Below are 17,874 nucleotides of genomic sequence, written 5' to 3'. Positions count from 1 at the left end.
TCTCACCTCACAAGCTGTTGGATTGATAAAGAGAACAGAGTCGAGGTCCCACAATAACCCTAGCTAATATTGAGAAACACAAATGGCTCCAAGAAGCCACTCGATGATTGTTTAGCCAACACGAGAGTCTAAAGGTCATAACTAGAACCATTCTTTTCAAATAAACTTGTTTTTAACCATAAGGTCAAAGGTAAATGTGCTAGGCCAAGTGAAGCTTGCCAGAGACACTTTTATTCATTACTACTATTTACACAAAACATAAAGAAAACAGACTCAAACCCTTAAGAAGGTTGTCATGCCACCCATCATCGGGAAGAGTCACCCGGTTCACACAACCTCCACCTTTGGAAAGAACTGCGACATTAAGAAAACCAAAGGCTTATTAATCACACATCTAAGTACTCAAAAAGAAACTACTAACGGAAGTAAAAAAAGCTAAGCTATTAAGGAAAAAGAACACAAGAAGTTATAAAGTAAACTACGAAAAGTAAAATGAATATGTATAATAGCGGAAAGAAATGAATATATACAAAATGGGAATGAATACATACATGGAATGGTAAATTTATATACATACCTAAAGTGAAAAATAAATGGTAAAGTTATATACATAAGAAAAGTGAAAAATAACGATAAAGAAAAATAAGTATCATAATTACATTCCAGTCATCAAATCAAAAGTAGGACCACCCCCCCCCCCAAATAAAAGCTAATATTGTCCTTAATGCTAAAAGAAAAAATAAGATCAAGAATGGATATAGAGTAGAGAAAACTCCCTATGTGGTCTGCAACGGGTCCTACACATCAGTGGGGTCATCTCCCTCTGGATCCTCTAACTGTATCTCCAAGTCCTCGGACTGGGGTACCATAAATCCTCTCATAGGCTCTCTGTCAGCCTCCTACTCTGGTGCCTGTGCTACCTGAGCTATTGGAACTTGCTCCTCCAAGAATAAGTCCATTGTGATGTCTCCATCTGATGTAATCTTCTCTACCTCATTCCTCAGCAGCTTTACTAACTCCTATGAGGCCCAAGTCTTCTTTATCTTCTTGATTTGTTTGCCCAGGTCCTTGATTGCTTTTCGCTATGTATCTAAAGCTTTCAGGATCATCTCCTGGTTGCCCAAGAGCTTCTTCTAATTGTCCAGAAGCTCCTTTAATGAATCCTTTAGTGATGAAGGTACCTGAAGCTGAGCTGGAGCTGCCTGAACTATGCACTGGATAAGGCAGATAACTTTGATATAGCTACCTGCATCCAATTGTTGATGCTGGATAAAGTCTGATTAACCCGCAGTGTAGTTAAAGGGTAAGCTGAGGTAGAGGGCACAGACAATGGGGCTGTGACAGAAGGGCCGGATGATGGAGGTGGCATACCAGATGTCGCGCCCCCTTTTTCCCTCGCGGGAGTTCGGGTTTCGACATTCATAGGGGAACAACTCATTTCCTTTTGGGAATTGGGTATTTGAAGAGTCGACACCTAACAGATTATAAAGCGTTAGGGCACCTAGAGCGATTAACTCATGTAACTAGTTTGCATTACTAGAGATTAGGGTAATTGCTCGAAATAACCTTGAGAGGAAGGTGTTAGGCACCCGTCGCGGTCCACAACGGTGGGTTCCGACCGAACTTAAACTATGTGAATTATTCCTTTTAACAAGTAAACAGTTTCAACACGTATTTGCAAATAAAGGTAGTTTTCACATTATAAATACATATATGATCAAGGAAATTCAGATAATGAAAATAAGAGAGGTTTGGACAGCTTACACATGTATATGTAAAGGAGAAGAAGTTTATAGAATTTAAACACATAGGGGAATTGGGAAAGGGAAGTCCTAAGTTGATTAGCCTACAGGATCATGTACTAAGTATGTAAGGCAGGGAACCATAAATACGAACAGTAATGTAAGCAGGGATAGAGAATATACAACCTGGAACATATGAGTACCTCTGAGGGCTACTAACATGAAATTCATGATACATATGTATGTATACATAAACTTTTAAAACATACGCCTCTGTGGGCATCATCATCATCATATCGTACCCAGCCATAATAGGCTTGGTAAAAACGTACCCGGCCGTCAAAAGGCTCGATAGAATTGTACCTAGCCACGTGGAGCTCGGTAAAACCCAACTGGTCAGTGGTTGCACAATATGTGCCGTACCCGGCCAACTATAGCGCGGCTCGGTAGAGTAAAATTGATACATATACATAATGCATGCTCGACTCATGGAATCACATTCTAAACCTTTCGGAGTGACGTAAAGTCGGTATCCTCTGTACACGTTATTAGGACCAAATCTTCATTACGAACCTTATAAGAATCAGGAAGTACCAACAACATTGATAACATAAGAATAAGAGAAGCAACATTAACATTAATCGTTCCATAAGAGGGAAAGCAATGTAAGTACTGCTAGTTTCTAAAAGTAGAGTATCTTTGGAAGCTCGTTCATTACATTATGTACAATCGGAGTCGTACAAAAGAAGAAAGTGATAGCCTCACATACCTTGTATATACTACCCCAATCACAAGCTATGCAATTGTCACAACTCCTTAGTCTACAATAAGAGAAACGATACTATCGTTATCATTTAAGCGTCATAACTATTATGTATCGACCACAACCTATTTTACGTTGAAACGGACAACACCTACCATATATATATGAATTCACACCATTCCAAACAATCACCAAACAGACCAAACAACATCAATAATAAACATATCGAGCCTCCCAAAACAGTCCACGCACAACCTAATTACATCATACATATGACGATCACCGTAGTCGTGTCAAACGACCCGGAAATGTTATGAATAACTATCAGCCCACAAACCTACATATATATGGTATTTATACACACCCTTCCACCTCCAAAACTCCACAAAATAGTAGTAAAACACGCAGCCCAATAGCAACACAAAATATTCCACAAAATAGTCCGCTACAAGTGAATAACTCGAACTCACGGCTTCCGATCACCGTCCCGTGAGTTCTTACATGTATAGAACGAATTACCATGAATTCACAGCAGAGAAAAATGTATGAAAGATGGCAGTAACTTACCTTACTTGTTGGATAACTCAGCCCTTCCCTTGGTTCTTCAAACTCTAGGTTTTACCTTCAAATAGAACTTGAAAGAGAGGGAAAATCGATTAGGGTTTGTGTGGGATTTTTGGGGAGGAGTTGCAGGGGTTAACTTTGGTTTTGAGGGTCTGAAATATGGATGAAATAACTGAGTTCATAACCCCTTAAAAGTCCTCTCTTGGCCGACTTAGGTCTTTTAATTTTGTCCTATCATTTTGGCAAGTAGGTGATGCACCTACTTGTCATCTACCAATCTGCGCAGGCTTGCGAAAATATGAATATCTCTATACTCCGAGATCGTATTGACAAATGGTTTAATGCGTTAGAAACTAGACTCATAGATATTTAATTTGGTGGGTATATCACCCTGTAATTCCTTGTAAATTAGGATAAAAGCTTAGAAACATTTAACTTAATGTTTAAGTAAAATTATGAACCTAAGTTGCGACAACGTTTGTCGACTTTTGTTTCATAACTTGTTTGACTTCAAGACTTATGATACGGATATTATATGATTCAAACACTTTAATACATGACCTTGAGTGTATTAAGAACCTCTAGGTTTACCTGAAAATATGAGTTACAACATACTTGATTCGTTTAACTTCTAATACTTGTTAATCACCCTTATGCACCCTTGTATCACTTAAGACCAATAGGATTAACTTCTTATCATCTCAAAAGTAATTCATTCTTGGATTTATGTTAACTAATATATGGCATGAACTAACGCGTGTGGATATGGGTTGTAACACCCTTCCCCCCTTAGCAACATTTGTCCTCGAATGTAAGGGTTCATGGGGAGTATAAATCATCGTGGATTCCGGTCAAGTTTCTCCCATAAATAGAGGACAAACTTGCAAGCGGTTAACTCAATGTATGGCCTTACAAGAGTATGGAAAGCATTATGCATATTTACATTATCTACATATCACCATTTTGTATTAAGGAGGAGTATTCTCAAATTATTGCTTACCTCATAGAGCCGTTTCACCTTCCAATGTATCCTGTCTTCCACCAGCATCCTTGTTATCTTCATTCTGGAATAAGTAAGGGTATTTAGACTTCATCTCCTCTTCTGCTTCCCATGTCATTTCTTCCATATTTTTGTTCCTCCACAATACTTTGACGGAAGCTACATCTTTTGTTCTCAGCTTGCGGACTTGCCGATCTAATATCGCCACTGGCACTTCTTCATATGATAGGTCCTCTGTAACTTGTACATCTTTGATAGGGACGACTCGAGAAGGGTCTCCAATACATTTTCTCAACATAGATACATGGAATACCGGGTGGACAAATTCCAATTCGGATGGCAATTCTAACTCATAAGCAACCTGTCCAATTCGTCGAAGAATTTTATACGGCCCGATATACCTTGGACTCAGCTTACCTTTCTTCCCAAAACGCATAATACCCTTCATTGGTGAGATCCTCAGGAAAACCCAATCACCAACCTCAAACTCTAGATCACGACGTCGGACATCAGAATAAGATTTTTGCCTGCTTTGTGCCGTCCTCAATCGCTCCTGTATCACTTTCACCTTCTCAATAGCTTGGTGAATCAAATCTGGCCCATATAATTCTGTTTCACCGACTTCGAACCATCCAACTGGTGATCTACATCTCCTCCCGTATAGTGCCTCGTATGGGGCCATTTTAATACTGGAATGGTAGCTATTGTTATAGGCGAATTCTATGAGTGGAAGATGATCATCCCAATTCCCCTTAAAATCTAGAACACATGCTCGTAGCATATCTTCCAGTGTCTGAATGGTACGTTCAGCCTGTCCGTCAGTCTGCGGATGAAATGCAGTGCTGAGATTTACTTGTGTGCCTAAACCCTTCTGGAAAGACCTCCAAAAGTTAGCCGTAAATTGAGCTCCTCGGTCTGATATAATAGATATGGGCACACCATGAAGCCTAACAATCTCCTTGATATACAACTTCGCATAATCTTCAGCCGTGTAAGTTGTCTTCACTGGCAGAAAATGGGCACATTTTGTAAGTCGATCAATTATCACCCAGATGGAGTCAAACTTATGATAAGAGCGAGGTAATCCAATAATGAAGTCCATATTAATCACCTCCCACTTCCAGGTCGGAATCTCTATATTTTGAAGCAATCCACCGGGTTTCTGATGTTCTATCTTTACTTGTTGACAATTGGGACACTGGGCTACAAATTCTGCAATAGACTTCTTCATATTATCCCACCAATACTGCTCCTTGACATCATGATACATCTTTGTCGAGCCGGGATGGATGGAATATCGGGATTGATGAATCTCATTCATAATCTTCTCTCGCAACCCTGCCACATTAGGCACACACAATCGGCTCTGGTATCTCAGTGCCCCATCTCTTCCGATCTCAAAAGCCATACTTTTACACTACTGAATACTCTCTCTTAATCGTACTAAGATAGGATCTTCATATTGCCGTGCATTTACCTCGGCTACCAAAAATGATTCTGATGTATTCTGTACAGTAACACCTCTGTCATCAGAGTCTAACAATCTGATTCTCATATTGGCTAGCTGATGAAGCTCTTTAGTCAACCCCCATCTACCTGCCTCAATATGTACTAAGCTTCCCATTGATTTACGGCTGAGAGCGTCTGCCACAACATTGGCTTTACCGGGATGATACAATATCTCGATGTCGTAGTCTTTCAATAATTCAAGCCACCTACGCTGCCTCAAATTCAACTCTTTCTGCTTGAAGATGTATTGTAAACTCTTGTGATCTGTGTAGATGTCAACATGGACGCCGTATAAGTAGTGCCGCCATATCTTCAAAGCATATATTACTGCAGCCAATTCCAAATCATGGGTTGGATAATTCTTTTCATGCTTCTTCAATTGTCTTGATGCATAAGCAATCACCTTCCCACGCTGCATCAATACGCACCCCAAACCTATACCTGAGGCATCACAATATACCACATAACCTTCTGTTCCTTCAGGAAGAGTGAGCACTGGTGCGGATGTCAATCGATTCTTCAGCTCCTGAAAACTACGTTCACAAGTGTCAGACCACTGGAACTTGGTAGCTTTCTGTGTTAACTTAGTCAATGGTGATGATATAGAGGAAAACCCTTCCACAAACCGCCTATAATATCCTGCTAGCCCTAGGAAGCTGCGGACTTCTGATGGTGTTGTAGGTCTCGGCCAATTCTTTACTGCATCGATCTTCTGAGTGTCGACACTAATACCCTCGTCAGATATCACATGGCCAAGGAACGCTACTGAGTTCAGCCAAAATTCACATTTGGAGAGCTTAGCATATAACTTACGATCCTGAAGCGTCTGTAATACTATCCGCAAGTGGCCCGCATGTTCCGCCTCCGAACGAGAATATACTAGAATGTCATCAATGAATACAATCACGAACACATCAAGATAGGGCCTGAATATAGTATTCATGAGATCCATAAAAGCTGCTGGGGCATTTGTTAGCCCGAACGACATCACCAAGAACTCAAAGTGCCCATATCTTGTCCGGAAGGCCGTCTTTGGAATATCTTTCTCCCTAACCCTTACCTGATGATACCCTGAACGTAAATCAATCTTGGAGAAATACTTGGCACCCTGGAGTTGGTCAAACAGGTCATCAATTCTTGGAAGTGGATACTTGTTCTTTATAGTAGACTTATTCAACTGTCGATAGTCGATACACATCCGTAACGACCCGTCTTTCTTCCGCACGAATAGGACTGGTGCACCCCAAGGTGAAGTGCTAGGCCTAATAAAGCCCTTATCCAGCAAGTCCTTCAACTGCACCTTCAACTCTCGCAACTCTGCCGGGGCCATTCTGTATGGAGGAATAGAGATCGGTTGAGTGTCAGGCAACACATCAATGCTAAACTCAATCTCCCTTTCAGGAGGAAGGCCTGGGAGTTCATCTGGGAAAACATCTGGGAATTCGTTGACCACGGGGATTGATTGTAAAGTAGGTGGTTTCGCCTGTGCCTCCCTAACGCGAACGAAATGATAAATGTAATCTTTTGAAATTATTTTCCTTGCCTTAAGATAGGAAATAAACCTACCTTTTGGTGTAGTAATATTCCCTTTCCATTCAATGATGGGTTCACCAGGAAATTGAAACCTAACCATCTTCGTACGACAGTCAACATTTGCATAGCATGAGGCCAACCAGTCCATTCCCATTATCACATCAAAATCAACCATTTCTAACTCAAATAAATTTGCCGAGGTTTGACGACTACAAATCATCACAGTGCAACCTCTATATACCCTTCTAGCAATCACAGAATCTCCTATCGGAGTAGATACCGCAAGGGGTTTACTTATCAATTCAGGTTCAATGCCAAACTTATTAGCCACAAAGGGTGTAACATATGATAATGTAGATCCCGAATCAATCAGCACATATACATCATAAGAAAACACAGATAATATACCTGTAACAACATCTGGAGATGACTCGAGATCATGTCGACCTACTAGAGCATATGTTTGATTTTGACCACCCCTCAAACTCGGCACTGCACCTCTACCTCTACCACGACCTGTCGACTACTGAAAACCCTGTGCTGGAGGTCGAACTGATGAGGAAGAAGCAGACACAGATCTAGTCGGCTGAGCCATACCATCACCTCCCCTGTTAGGACAATCCTGCATCATATGGCCAGGTTGTCTGCAAGAATAACATGCATCAGAACCTCGACGGCACAGTCCAAAGTGGGCCTTGCCGCAATAATCACAACGTGGTGTTGTGGGTCTCGTCTGACTAGTATCCCTGTGATGTTGCGAGCCTGATGCCTGCGAACTCTAACCTGGACCAGAATGGGTAAATCGATCATATCGAGGCCTCTGAAACTGCGGGGGAGCACTAGCTACAAGTGGCGCCGAACTCCTCGAAGACTGGGGCCTGACGCTGCCTCTGAAGTCATTAGAATACCTTACAAATATCTCCCTCTTAATACGGGAAATATCCATGCCCTCCACCAAGGAGGCTGTCGTGCGCTCATTTATCAGATGTGGTCCCAATCCGTTCACGAACAAATGCACCCTGTCACTCATCTCGACCACCATATGGGGAACATACCTTGCTAAAGAATCGAACTGTATACTGTACTCTTGCACACTCATATTACCTTGTCTAAGGTTCAAGAACTTATCAGCTCTAGCTCGTCGTATCTCAACTGGCAATTAATGACGAAGAAAGGCCTCAGAAAATTCCTTCCACATAGTTGGAGGAGCGTTCGGACCCCTGAATCTCTCCCAACTATCATACTAGAGAACTGCTAAATCCCGTAGCCGATAAGAAGCCAACTCTACTGCCTCTGTATCACTAACATGCATAACCCGCAGTGTACGATGAACCTGGTCAATAAAAGTCTGCGGGTCCTCCTTGGGGTCTGATCCGGTAAACATTGGAGGGTCTAAATTAATAAAATAACGAACTCTCGTACTAACTGGTTTCTGAGCAGCACCTGTATTCTGCCTATGAGCCTGAGCAGCTACCAACTAGTCAATAACTGCAAAGCACTCCGCATATCCTGGTCTGTAGTGCCAGACGGAGGAACTAGAGGTGCTGGGTGCCTCCTAATATCATCTGGAGGAGATGGGGTAGATGAGGTATGAGATGGCATCTCACTCTGAGCCTCACTTTGGCTTGCTCTGGCTTGGGGCACCTGACTGGTACCCTCTCCCGCAGCTGTATCAAGCCGTCTACTAATTGTTTGCTTCCTAGTCGAAGGCATCGCTGAAAGAAAACAAGGTGAATATTAGAGACAAACACTTACGACTCAACTCTACGCACGATCTAGATTCAGGAAGAAGGTAACAACCCTAGATGTCATGTAGCCTCCTGATTATAAATGTGGCGCGCTACACATCCATAATCAAGACTCTACTAGACATGGCTCATAGACAATCCCTAGGACAGACTTGCTCTGATACCAAGTTTGTCACGACCCAAACTGGAGGGCCATGACTAGCACCCGACCATACTTGCCGAGCACCAACGTACATTTCATCTAACCTTCATTATTATCTTTTAGGGCTGACGAGATCAATATAAATGGTAGACCTGGATCATGGACAACCAGCAATAAAATATGACGGCATGAACATACATAGCAGGGGATGACCAGACAATCAAGAAACTACATATAAGGTATGAGCTACCACGCGACTCATGGAATCACATTCTAAACCTTTCGGAGTGACATAAGGTCGGTATCCTCTGTACACGTTATTAGGACTAACTCTTCACTATGAACCTTATAAGAATCAGGAAGTACCAACAACATTGATAACATAAGAATAAGAGAAGCAACATTAACATCAATCGTTCCATAAGAGGGAAAGCAATGTAAGTACTGCTAGCTTCTAAGAGTAGAGTATCTTTGGAAGCTCGTTCATTACATTATGTACAATCGGAGTCGTGCAAAAGAAGAAAAGGGATAGCCTCACATACCTTGTATATACTGCCCCAATCACAAGCTATGCAATTGTCACAACTCCTTAGTCTACAATAAGAGAAACGATACTATCGTTATCATTTAAGCGTCATAACTATTATGTATCGACCACAACCTATTTTACGTTGAAACGGACAACACCTCCCCTATATATATGACTTCACACCATTCCAAAACAATCACCAAACAGCCCAAACAACATCAATAATAAACATATTGAGCCTCCCAAAACAGTCCACGCACAACCTAATTACATCATACATACGACGACCACCGTAGTCGTGTCAAACGACCCGGAAATGTTATGAATAACTATCATCCCACAAACCTACATATATATGGTATTTATCCACACCCTTACACCTCCAAAACTCCACAAAATAGTAGTAAAACACGCAGCCCAATAGCAACACAAAACAGTCCACAAAATAGTCCGCTACAAGTGAATAACTCGAACTCACGGCTTCCGATCACCGTTCCGTGAGTTTTTACATGTATAGAACGAATTACCATGAATTCACAGTAGAGAAAAATGTATAAAAGATGGAAGTAACTTACCTTACTTGTTGGATAACTCAGCTCTTCCCTTGGTTCTTCAAACTCTAGGTTTTACCTTCAAATAGAACTTGAAAGAGAGGGAAAATCGATTAGGGTTTGTGTGGGATTTTTGAGGAGGAGTTGCAGGGGTTAACTTTGGTTTTGAGGGTCTAAAATATGGATGAAATAACTGAGTTCATAACCCCTTAAAAGTCCTCTCTTGGCCGACTTAGGTCTTTTAATTTTGTCCTATCATTTTGGCAAGTAGGTGATGCACCTACTTGTCATCTACCAATCTGCGCAGGCTTGCGAAAATATGAATATCTCTATACTCCGAGATCGTATTGACAAATGGTTTAATGCGTTGGAAACTAGACTCGTAGATTTTTATTTTGGTGGGTAGATAACCCCATAATTCCTTGTAAATTAGGAGAAAAGCTTAGAAACATTTAACCTAATGTTTAAGTAAAATTATGAACCTAAGTTGCGACAACGTTTGTCGACTTTTGTTTCATAACTTGTTTGACTTCAAGACTTATGATAAGGATATTATATGATTCAAACACTTTAATACATGACCTTGAATGTATTAAGAACCTCTAGATTTACCTGAAAATACGAGTTACAACATCCTTGATTCATTTAACTTCTAATACTTGTTAATCACCCTTATACACCCTTGTATCACTTAAGTCCAATAGGATTAACTTCTTATCATCTCAAAGGTAATTCCTTCTTGGATTTATGTTAACTAATATATGGCATGAACTAACGCGTGTGGATATGGGTTGTAACATAAGGCTCATGTTTACCTCTACATGTACATAAGCAAATAAGTAGCACGTCTCAAATAACTGATTATAAATAAGTTCAGAAAGCATAGGAACATGATATCTAGATGAACATCATAAAAGAGAATATGCAGCGTTTGTTTTAAGGGAAGTGGCAGGGTCCTAACCAGTTTGCCTACTGGTTTTACAGCCTATTAAGCCTGGATAATTTCACACATAAATAGAACTGGTTTCACAGTTAATTAACATCCTAAGACTTGCCTAAGTGTGTATATGCAGTCACAATTTTGGGAAATAGTTTGAAGTTCTTTATCCTATAGGCATGCTTTCTAGTGATGTTTAACAAGACACTGTATGAAGTTCCAGTTTGAATATGATAATTACTCTATGGACATGAGTTCTAATGAGTGAAACTGCTATTAGTTCTTATTAGACGCGCATACTGACTGAGCAAGTGTGACAACCAATTAAACCTACCTGCATGATTTCTAAAGAGATGGATTGGACTATATGCTGTAATGAAAGTTTATTCCCTATAGGCATGGCGTCTAATCTTGTAAAGTGAAGTAGACAGAACTCATTTCAACCAATGTAAACCCTCTAGGCATGTTATCTAACAAAGCACATTTGAGCCAAAGTAAACCCTATGGGCACGTTATCTAATAAAGCACATTTGAGCCAAAGTAAACCCTATAGACATGTTATCTACCCAGCTTTACCCACAATACCATATAACTACCCTCCCTTTTCACTGGTCACCCCAATATCTGTTTACAATTAATTATTACAGACCAATAATTGAAAAAATTACATAGATAGAATATAAATTAAGCTATAGGGAGCCTGAAATAGGCCCAAAGCAAATCCTGGTGTACCAGGCCTTCACTAGTCTCAAATGCCAAGGATTTCATAGCCCCAATTCATGTCCAGGTGTGTCAAAGTTCCCTAAGGACCTCAAGGATCCCAGACAGTGCTCATACCCAGACTTTCCTTAAGTAAAGACTGATTATGTGCAATGTGGAAGAACTAGCCCTGATATGCCAGAGTTTAGAGAGATCTCAAGGATCTCTAAGCAGTACACATACCAGAGGGGCAAGACTTAATAATCTAAGAGTAAGTGAGAGTGCATAATTTTGAAAAGGGGTTTTGGTAAATAGTATAGAGAGGACTCTTAGAGGTGAAAAGATTTTCTGAAAACCAGTACTAATTTTGGGGTAGTACAACTTGAGAAAAGTATGAAAAAACTTTGAAATCAAAACACAAATCACAGGACAACCATATTCAGAAACACTTGGCAAACAGGTTCCACACAGGGAAAAAAGGGTTGGGGATACATAGAATACACCTTAGTATATAGTGGAGCATAGAAGCAAACAGATGTCCAGAATTACTAAGTTAGTTACAAGGGCAGGTGATTGAGACATGGAGCAAAGATGTTGAGAACACATAAACCTCTACCACACAACTAGAGTTGCCTTGAGAGACTAGGCGATTTAGCAAAGCAGAGTAGGAAAGGACTTAAATGAACAGACTAGGCAAAACACCACACAAGCATTCATAATATAGACATGGTAATCACACACTGAACAAAACAAGATTTAGACATGCTAGATAAACAGTAGACAGTCAAGTATAGTTGAGACATGCTAACCACATGTTGAACAAGGCAGTATTAGGCATGCTAGGTAAATAGTAGACAAGCAAGTATGCTAATCACATATTGAACAGGGAAATATTAGGCATGCTAGATAAATAGTAAACAGGAGTAGGAATGAACTCAGGACTGATGAACTAGGGCAGTAATGAAACACATAGGGCTTAGATTCTAAAATTTAATTAGAGGCATACCAGTTAGGAAAAGAGAACACAAGATGTAAGATAGGTGTTGTGCAATATCTAGCCTTGGCTTATAGCTGGCAAGACTAATGAAGATCACAAGTAGCAGAACGAACAGAGAACTTTTTAGAGTGTAAGAGTGGTGGTGAACTGATGTTCGTTTTTTTAAGAAGCTAAATAAGAGAGTGTATATAGTAGTTCAAGAGTAAAGCAAATATGGTAAAGTAATCAATAATCAGCAATTAAAGGATCTCAGAATCAATCACATAAAGAGTTTTAGCATAGTCTTCCCCTTAATTAAGGGCAATTAGTCAACGGTAATGACATGAACTAGTTGAGGCAAGAGGTTCAAATCAGACTGAGTAAAGAAGTAAAGAATCAGAGGCCTTATTAAGGAAAGAAGTTCAAATCAAACCAAATAAAGAACTTCAGAATAAAATAATCAAGGGTTTAATTAAGGAAAGAATCATGTAAAGAATCAGTAAATATACAACAATAAAATAAAGCAAGAATGACTAATTAAGCTCATAATACGGAAATAATCAAGAATCATGCACACGAATTTTTTAGCAGAGCAAATCACTCAACATTTCTGGAAATAACATATCAATTCCCATAAACAAAATAGGTTGAGTAAAACTTTTAAGAACACAGAGAAATTAGACGGAGAATAATTCAAAAAACCCTAATTTGAAAACACTTAAAGAAGGAAAACAGCCATGGAAAACTTGAAAGCACGTCAACACACAGAGATTCGAACAACAAAAATCATATAAATCGAAACCTGAAGTACGTAGTGTTTAAAAATCGGTTAGTAGTAGAGAAGTAAAAAACCCTAAAAGAATAGCCATGGAAGTTTGAAAATACTTCAGATACCCAGAGGTTCGATCAATAAACAACAAGAAAAACAAACCCTGATATAACAAAATGTTCAAAAATCGATTAATCAGTAAAGAAATAAAAGAGCCTTAAGGAAAAAGCAATGACGAACTCAAATCGCTCCAGATCTACAAGGATCTGGACGGATTCAAGTCCAAATTCTAAGTTTTGAAGAAAAGAGAAAGGGTAAAGAGAATCTACCCTTTGAATCAAAGATTTGAGCCGTGAAACTTTGATAGAAATCACTTACAGACCATAGACAGACTCTTGAAGAGTTTTAAACGAGATCTGGACCAGATCTCTTCGATGTCCTTCTACAAAACCACATAATCGAGCAACCAGGGGAAATAAGAGACAAGTAGAGGCCTCGTACAGCCATGAGAATCCATATATAGAGTAGGAATCAAAGATATTAGAATTGGTTTTGGGTGGCGGCGATTAGGGTTAGGGCGTGGTCTCAAAGAGAACCAGAGAGGAAAGGGTTTTGTGGGAAGCGGTATGAAGGAAATGATTTAGGGTTAAGGGTCATTATGAATAAAAAAGGAAAGTCTTAATGTGGACCATTGATCTAAAACATCAACGACCACGATTTGATTGGGTTTTGGGTTGGGTAGGTGCCTCTAGGTTTGGGCTGGGTGGTTTTTGGGCCCGGTTTAATTGAATTAGGATGGGGGGGGGGTGTTGAAATTGGGCTGATTTAATAGGCTAGGCCCGAAAAAATAAATGAATAAAAAGGCTATTTGTTAAATACCCAAGTATTTGAATAAAAAATTATTTTATAAAATAATTAATGGATAAAAAAATAATTTTGATGCACAAAGGTACTTTAGAATAATTATTCAATATTTTAAAAATATAATGAACCAATTTCTGATAAAATAATGCAGTGATGTATGCATGGGCTATGATTGCAAAGTTATTGCAATTATAGCCAAAAATTGCCAATTTGGTTATTTATGAAATAATTTGGACTCAGTAGGATTGTAAATAGTAATATTAAATCAAGAAATATTTTTAAAGCATTTGTGATGCAATTTGTAATTATTTGAATGGATAAAATACTGAGATAAATTAATTTAAAAAATGCAAAAATTATGGAAAAACACCAATTGACGCTGATGTATGATTTTGAAGAGATATATGCATTTTAATTTTTATAGAGAAAAATTGGGTATCAACAGCTTCCCCTCTTTACCCGAGAAGGATGAAAGAGTTTTCGGCTAAAGAAATGATGACCAATTTTGACTGAATGAGATGTTTTGAAAGATAGAGGCCGGACTCTGGTCTTTGAGCTGCTTAAATATCCCTGGTTTTATAAGAATCAGGCCATGTGTAGTTCTAGATTCATTGGCGGAATATACCGATAAAATCATTACAAGAATGAACACGAGATTTCGGAATAGGTGAAAGAATGGTTGTGGTGAACGGTCAAGTTTGAGATAGTTGAAGGAACTGGAGCAAGATTGCTCCCGCTAGGATAGCAGTTGCTTACTTGCCACCTGCAAGTAAAGAGATGCTACATGCACTTGTGCGAAAATTTAAACATGATGCAGATTCCCTTTGGACCATGAAAGTTGTCTTTGGACGGTTAGGGATGATGTCCTGAGACCATGATTTCCTGGGCTATGAATTGTTCGGTGAGGGATTCGTAGGCCATGAAATGATATTCTTAGGCCATATTTCAGCCCATGAGATGCAATAATATGATGTTAACAAGACAAGTCTTAGTCTTGTGAAATGAAGGGCAAAGCTTAGCCCGGTAGAAAAGCAAATAGATAGTACCGGAATAGAGCTATATTTATGCAAGGAGGGACAATACTTAGTCCCATGCAAATGGAAGACAGTGCCTAACCTTATGCAAATACGGAGGCAGGGCTTAACATCATGCAAATATGGAGGCAGGGATTAGCCTCATGCAAATGTGGAGGCAGGGATTAACCTCATGCAAATATAGAGGCAGGGAAATACGGAGGTAGAGATTAGCTATATGCAGATATGGAGGCAGGGATTAGCCTCATGCAGATATGGAGGCAGGGATTAGCCTCATTCAAATATAGAGGGAGGGATTAGCCTCATGCATATATGGAGGGAGGGATTAGCCTCATACAGATATGGAGGCAGGGATTAGTCCCATGCAAAGAACAAATAACAAATATGGGTAGGATGTTTCTTAGCTAGGGATACGTTCAGTGTCTTGTGGCATGTTTGACAGTGATTTTGCTTTGTGTATATATGTTTGCGAATGCTATCGCTACGTCAGATGTTCCTGTGCTCAAAGAAAAATGGTAAGTTCATAAGGGGAGGTTGGTTCGTGCCTCTATTTGTTGGCCTTGCTATGTTCTGTTCTGGAGGCCTTGTTTGAGTTTCCCCGGGTAACACCTGACTGTTACGGAAATTCAGTTTTTGAAAATATGCAAATATTGATAAAAATAGAGTCATTTTAGAAACATATTGAAATATCAAGTAATTTTAGATGAACTAGTGATTGTAACACATTTAAGAGGCATTGCATCTTTCTCATATTGGAATTTTGAGGGTCCTCCTTAAAATTCTGCCCCAGTTCGGTAAATGATCCTTCGGCCGTTTGCGAGTAACGAAGCTTGTTGTATTTTCTACGGAATTTTGAGAATCCTTCTCAAAATTCTGCCCCAGTTTCTTAACCGATTTCTGACTGTCTGGCATATGTTGGCGTCGGCTGAACTTGCTCTGAAATTTTGAGGGTCCTCCTTAAAATTCTTCCCCAGTTTCTGATCTTGGGGAAAATGAAAATTTTATTATGATATGACCGAACCCACAGGACTGCCTACGTATCCCCTCTTAAATAAGAATCAGGTCAAGCATAGTTCTACATTAGATGAAGAAATGTAAGTAGTCTAAACATAGTATCTTTTGACTGCGTCTGAATTAATTGGTTTTGACCATACTTCTCCATCCATTTCTGCAAGTATGAGTGCTCCTCCTGTTAGCACCCTGTGAACCATATAAGGACCTTGCCAGTTGGGAGAGAATTTCCCTTTGGCTTCATCTTGATGTGGGAAAATCTTCTTCAGCACCAACTATCCTGGTGCAAACTATCTTGGTGTGACTCTTTTGTTGAAATCTCTAGACATTCTGTTCTAGTAAAGCTGACCGTGACATGCTGCATTCATCCCTTTTCCATCTACAAGGGCCAATTGTTCATAGCGGCTCCTTATCTATTTTGCATTGCTGAATTCGGCTTCATGTATGATCCTTAAAAAAAGGGATCTCTACCTCGGCTGGGATGACAACTTCGGTACCATAAACCAACATGTAAGGAGTTGCCCCGATTGATGTGCGAACTGTAGTGCGGTATCCTAACAAAGCAAAGGGTAGCTTCTCGTGCCATTGCTTGTGGTTTTGTACCATCTTCCTTAGTATCTTCCTGATGTTTTTGTTGGCAGCTTATATAGCTCCATTCATCTAAGGTCTATAGGCTATGGACTTCTTGTGCTTGATTTGAAAGTCTCACACATGGCTTTCATCAGATCACTGTTGAGATTGGCGGCATTATCAGCGACAATAGACTCAGTAACTCCGAATCGGCAGACAATACGATCTTTGGCAAAGTCTGCTACGACTTTCTTGGTTACAGCTTTGTAAGATGCAACCTCTACCCATTTTGTGAAGTAATCAATGGCTACTAGAATAAACCTGTGCCCGTTTGAAGTTGTGGGCTCGATAGGACCGATGACATCCATTCCCCAGGCGACGAATGACCAAGGTGAGCTTGTTGTATTGAGTTCATTTGGAAACACTTTTATCATATTGGCAAGTACTTGGCATTGGTAGCATTTACGGACATACCAGATGCAATCTGTCTCCATAGTCATCCAAAAGTAACCAGTCCTAAGTATCTTCTTGGCTAGGACAAAACCATTCGTATGCGGGCTGCATGTCCCAGCATGTATCTCCTCAAGTAGCTTAGAAGCCTCTTTTGCATCGACACACCTTAGCAATCCCAAATCAGGAGTTCTTCTATACAAGTTTCCTCCGTTGTGGAAAAAGTGATTGGATGATCTCCGAAGTGTGCATTTCTGAGTTTGGTTCGCATGCTCCGGATATTCTCATTTTGCCAAATACTCTTTGATGTCATGGAGCCAAAGTTTTCCATCTATTTCTTCTTCAACGTGGGCACAATATGCCGGTTGATTATGAATTCTCACTGGGATGGGATCAATGAAATTCTTGTCTGGATGCTGTATCATGGATGACAAAGTGGCCAATGCATCGGCGAACTCATTCTGAATTCTGGGCACATGCTGA

The 17,874-nt window shown here is 39.9% G+C and overlaps 1 protein-coding gene across 1 annotated transcript; it reads right to left on the bottom strand.

Annotated features, from left to right (window-relative positions):
* Positions 1 to 993: 993 nt before the first annotated feature.
* LOC138884019 (uncharacterized) lies at positions 994 to 17,435 on the bottom strand. The gene is made up of 2 exons (XM_070164756.1): positions 17,081 to 17,435; positions 994 to 1,214 (listed from the first exon to the last, which is right to left on the bottom strand). Exons 1-2 carry the CDS (start codon positions 17,433 to 17,435, stop codon positions 994 to 996), a joined length of 576 nt encoding a protein of 191 aa, XP_070020857.1.
* Positions 17,436 to 17,874: the final 439 nt, after the last annotated feature.

The sequence above is a fragment of the Nicotiana sylvestris genome, chromosome 12, assembly GCF_000393655.2.
Source record: "Nicotiana sylvestris chromosome 12, ASM39365v2, whole genome shotgun sequence".
Lineage (NCBI taxonomy): Eukaryota > Viridiplantae > Streptophyta > Magnoliopsida > Solanales > Solanaceae > Nicotiana > Nicotiana sylvestris.
Note: the sequence above shows the minus strand (reverse complement) of the source record. Positions and strands in the feature narration are given on the sequence as shown.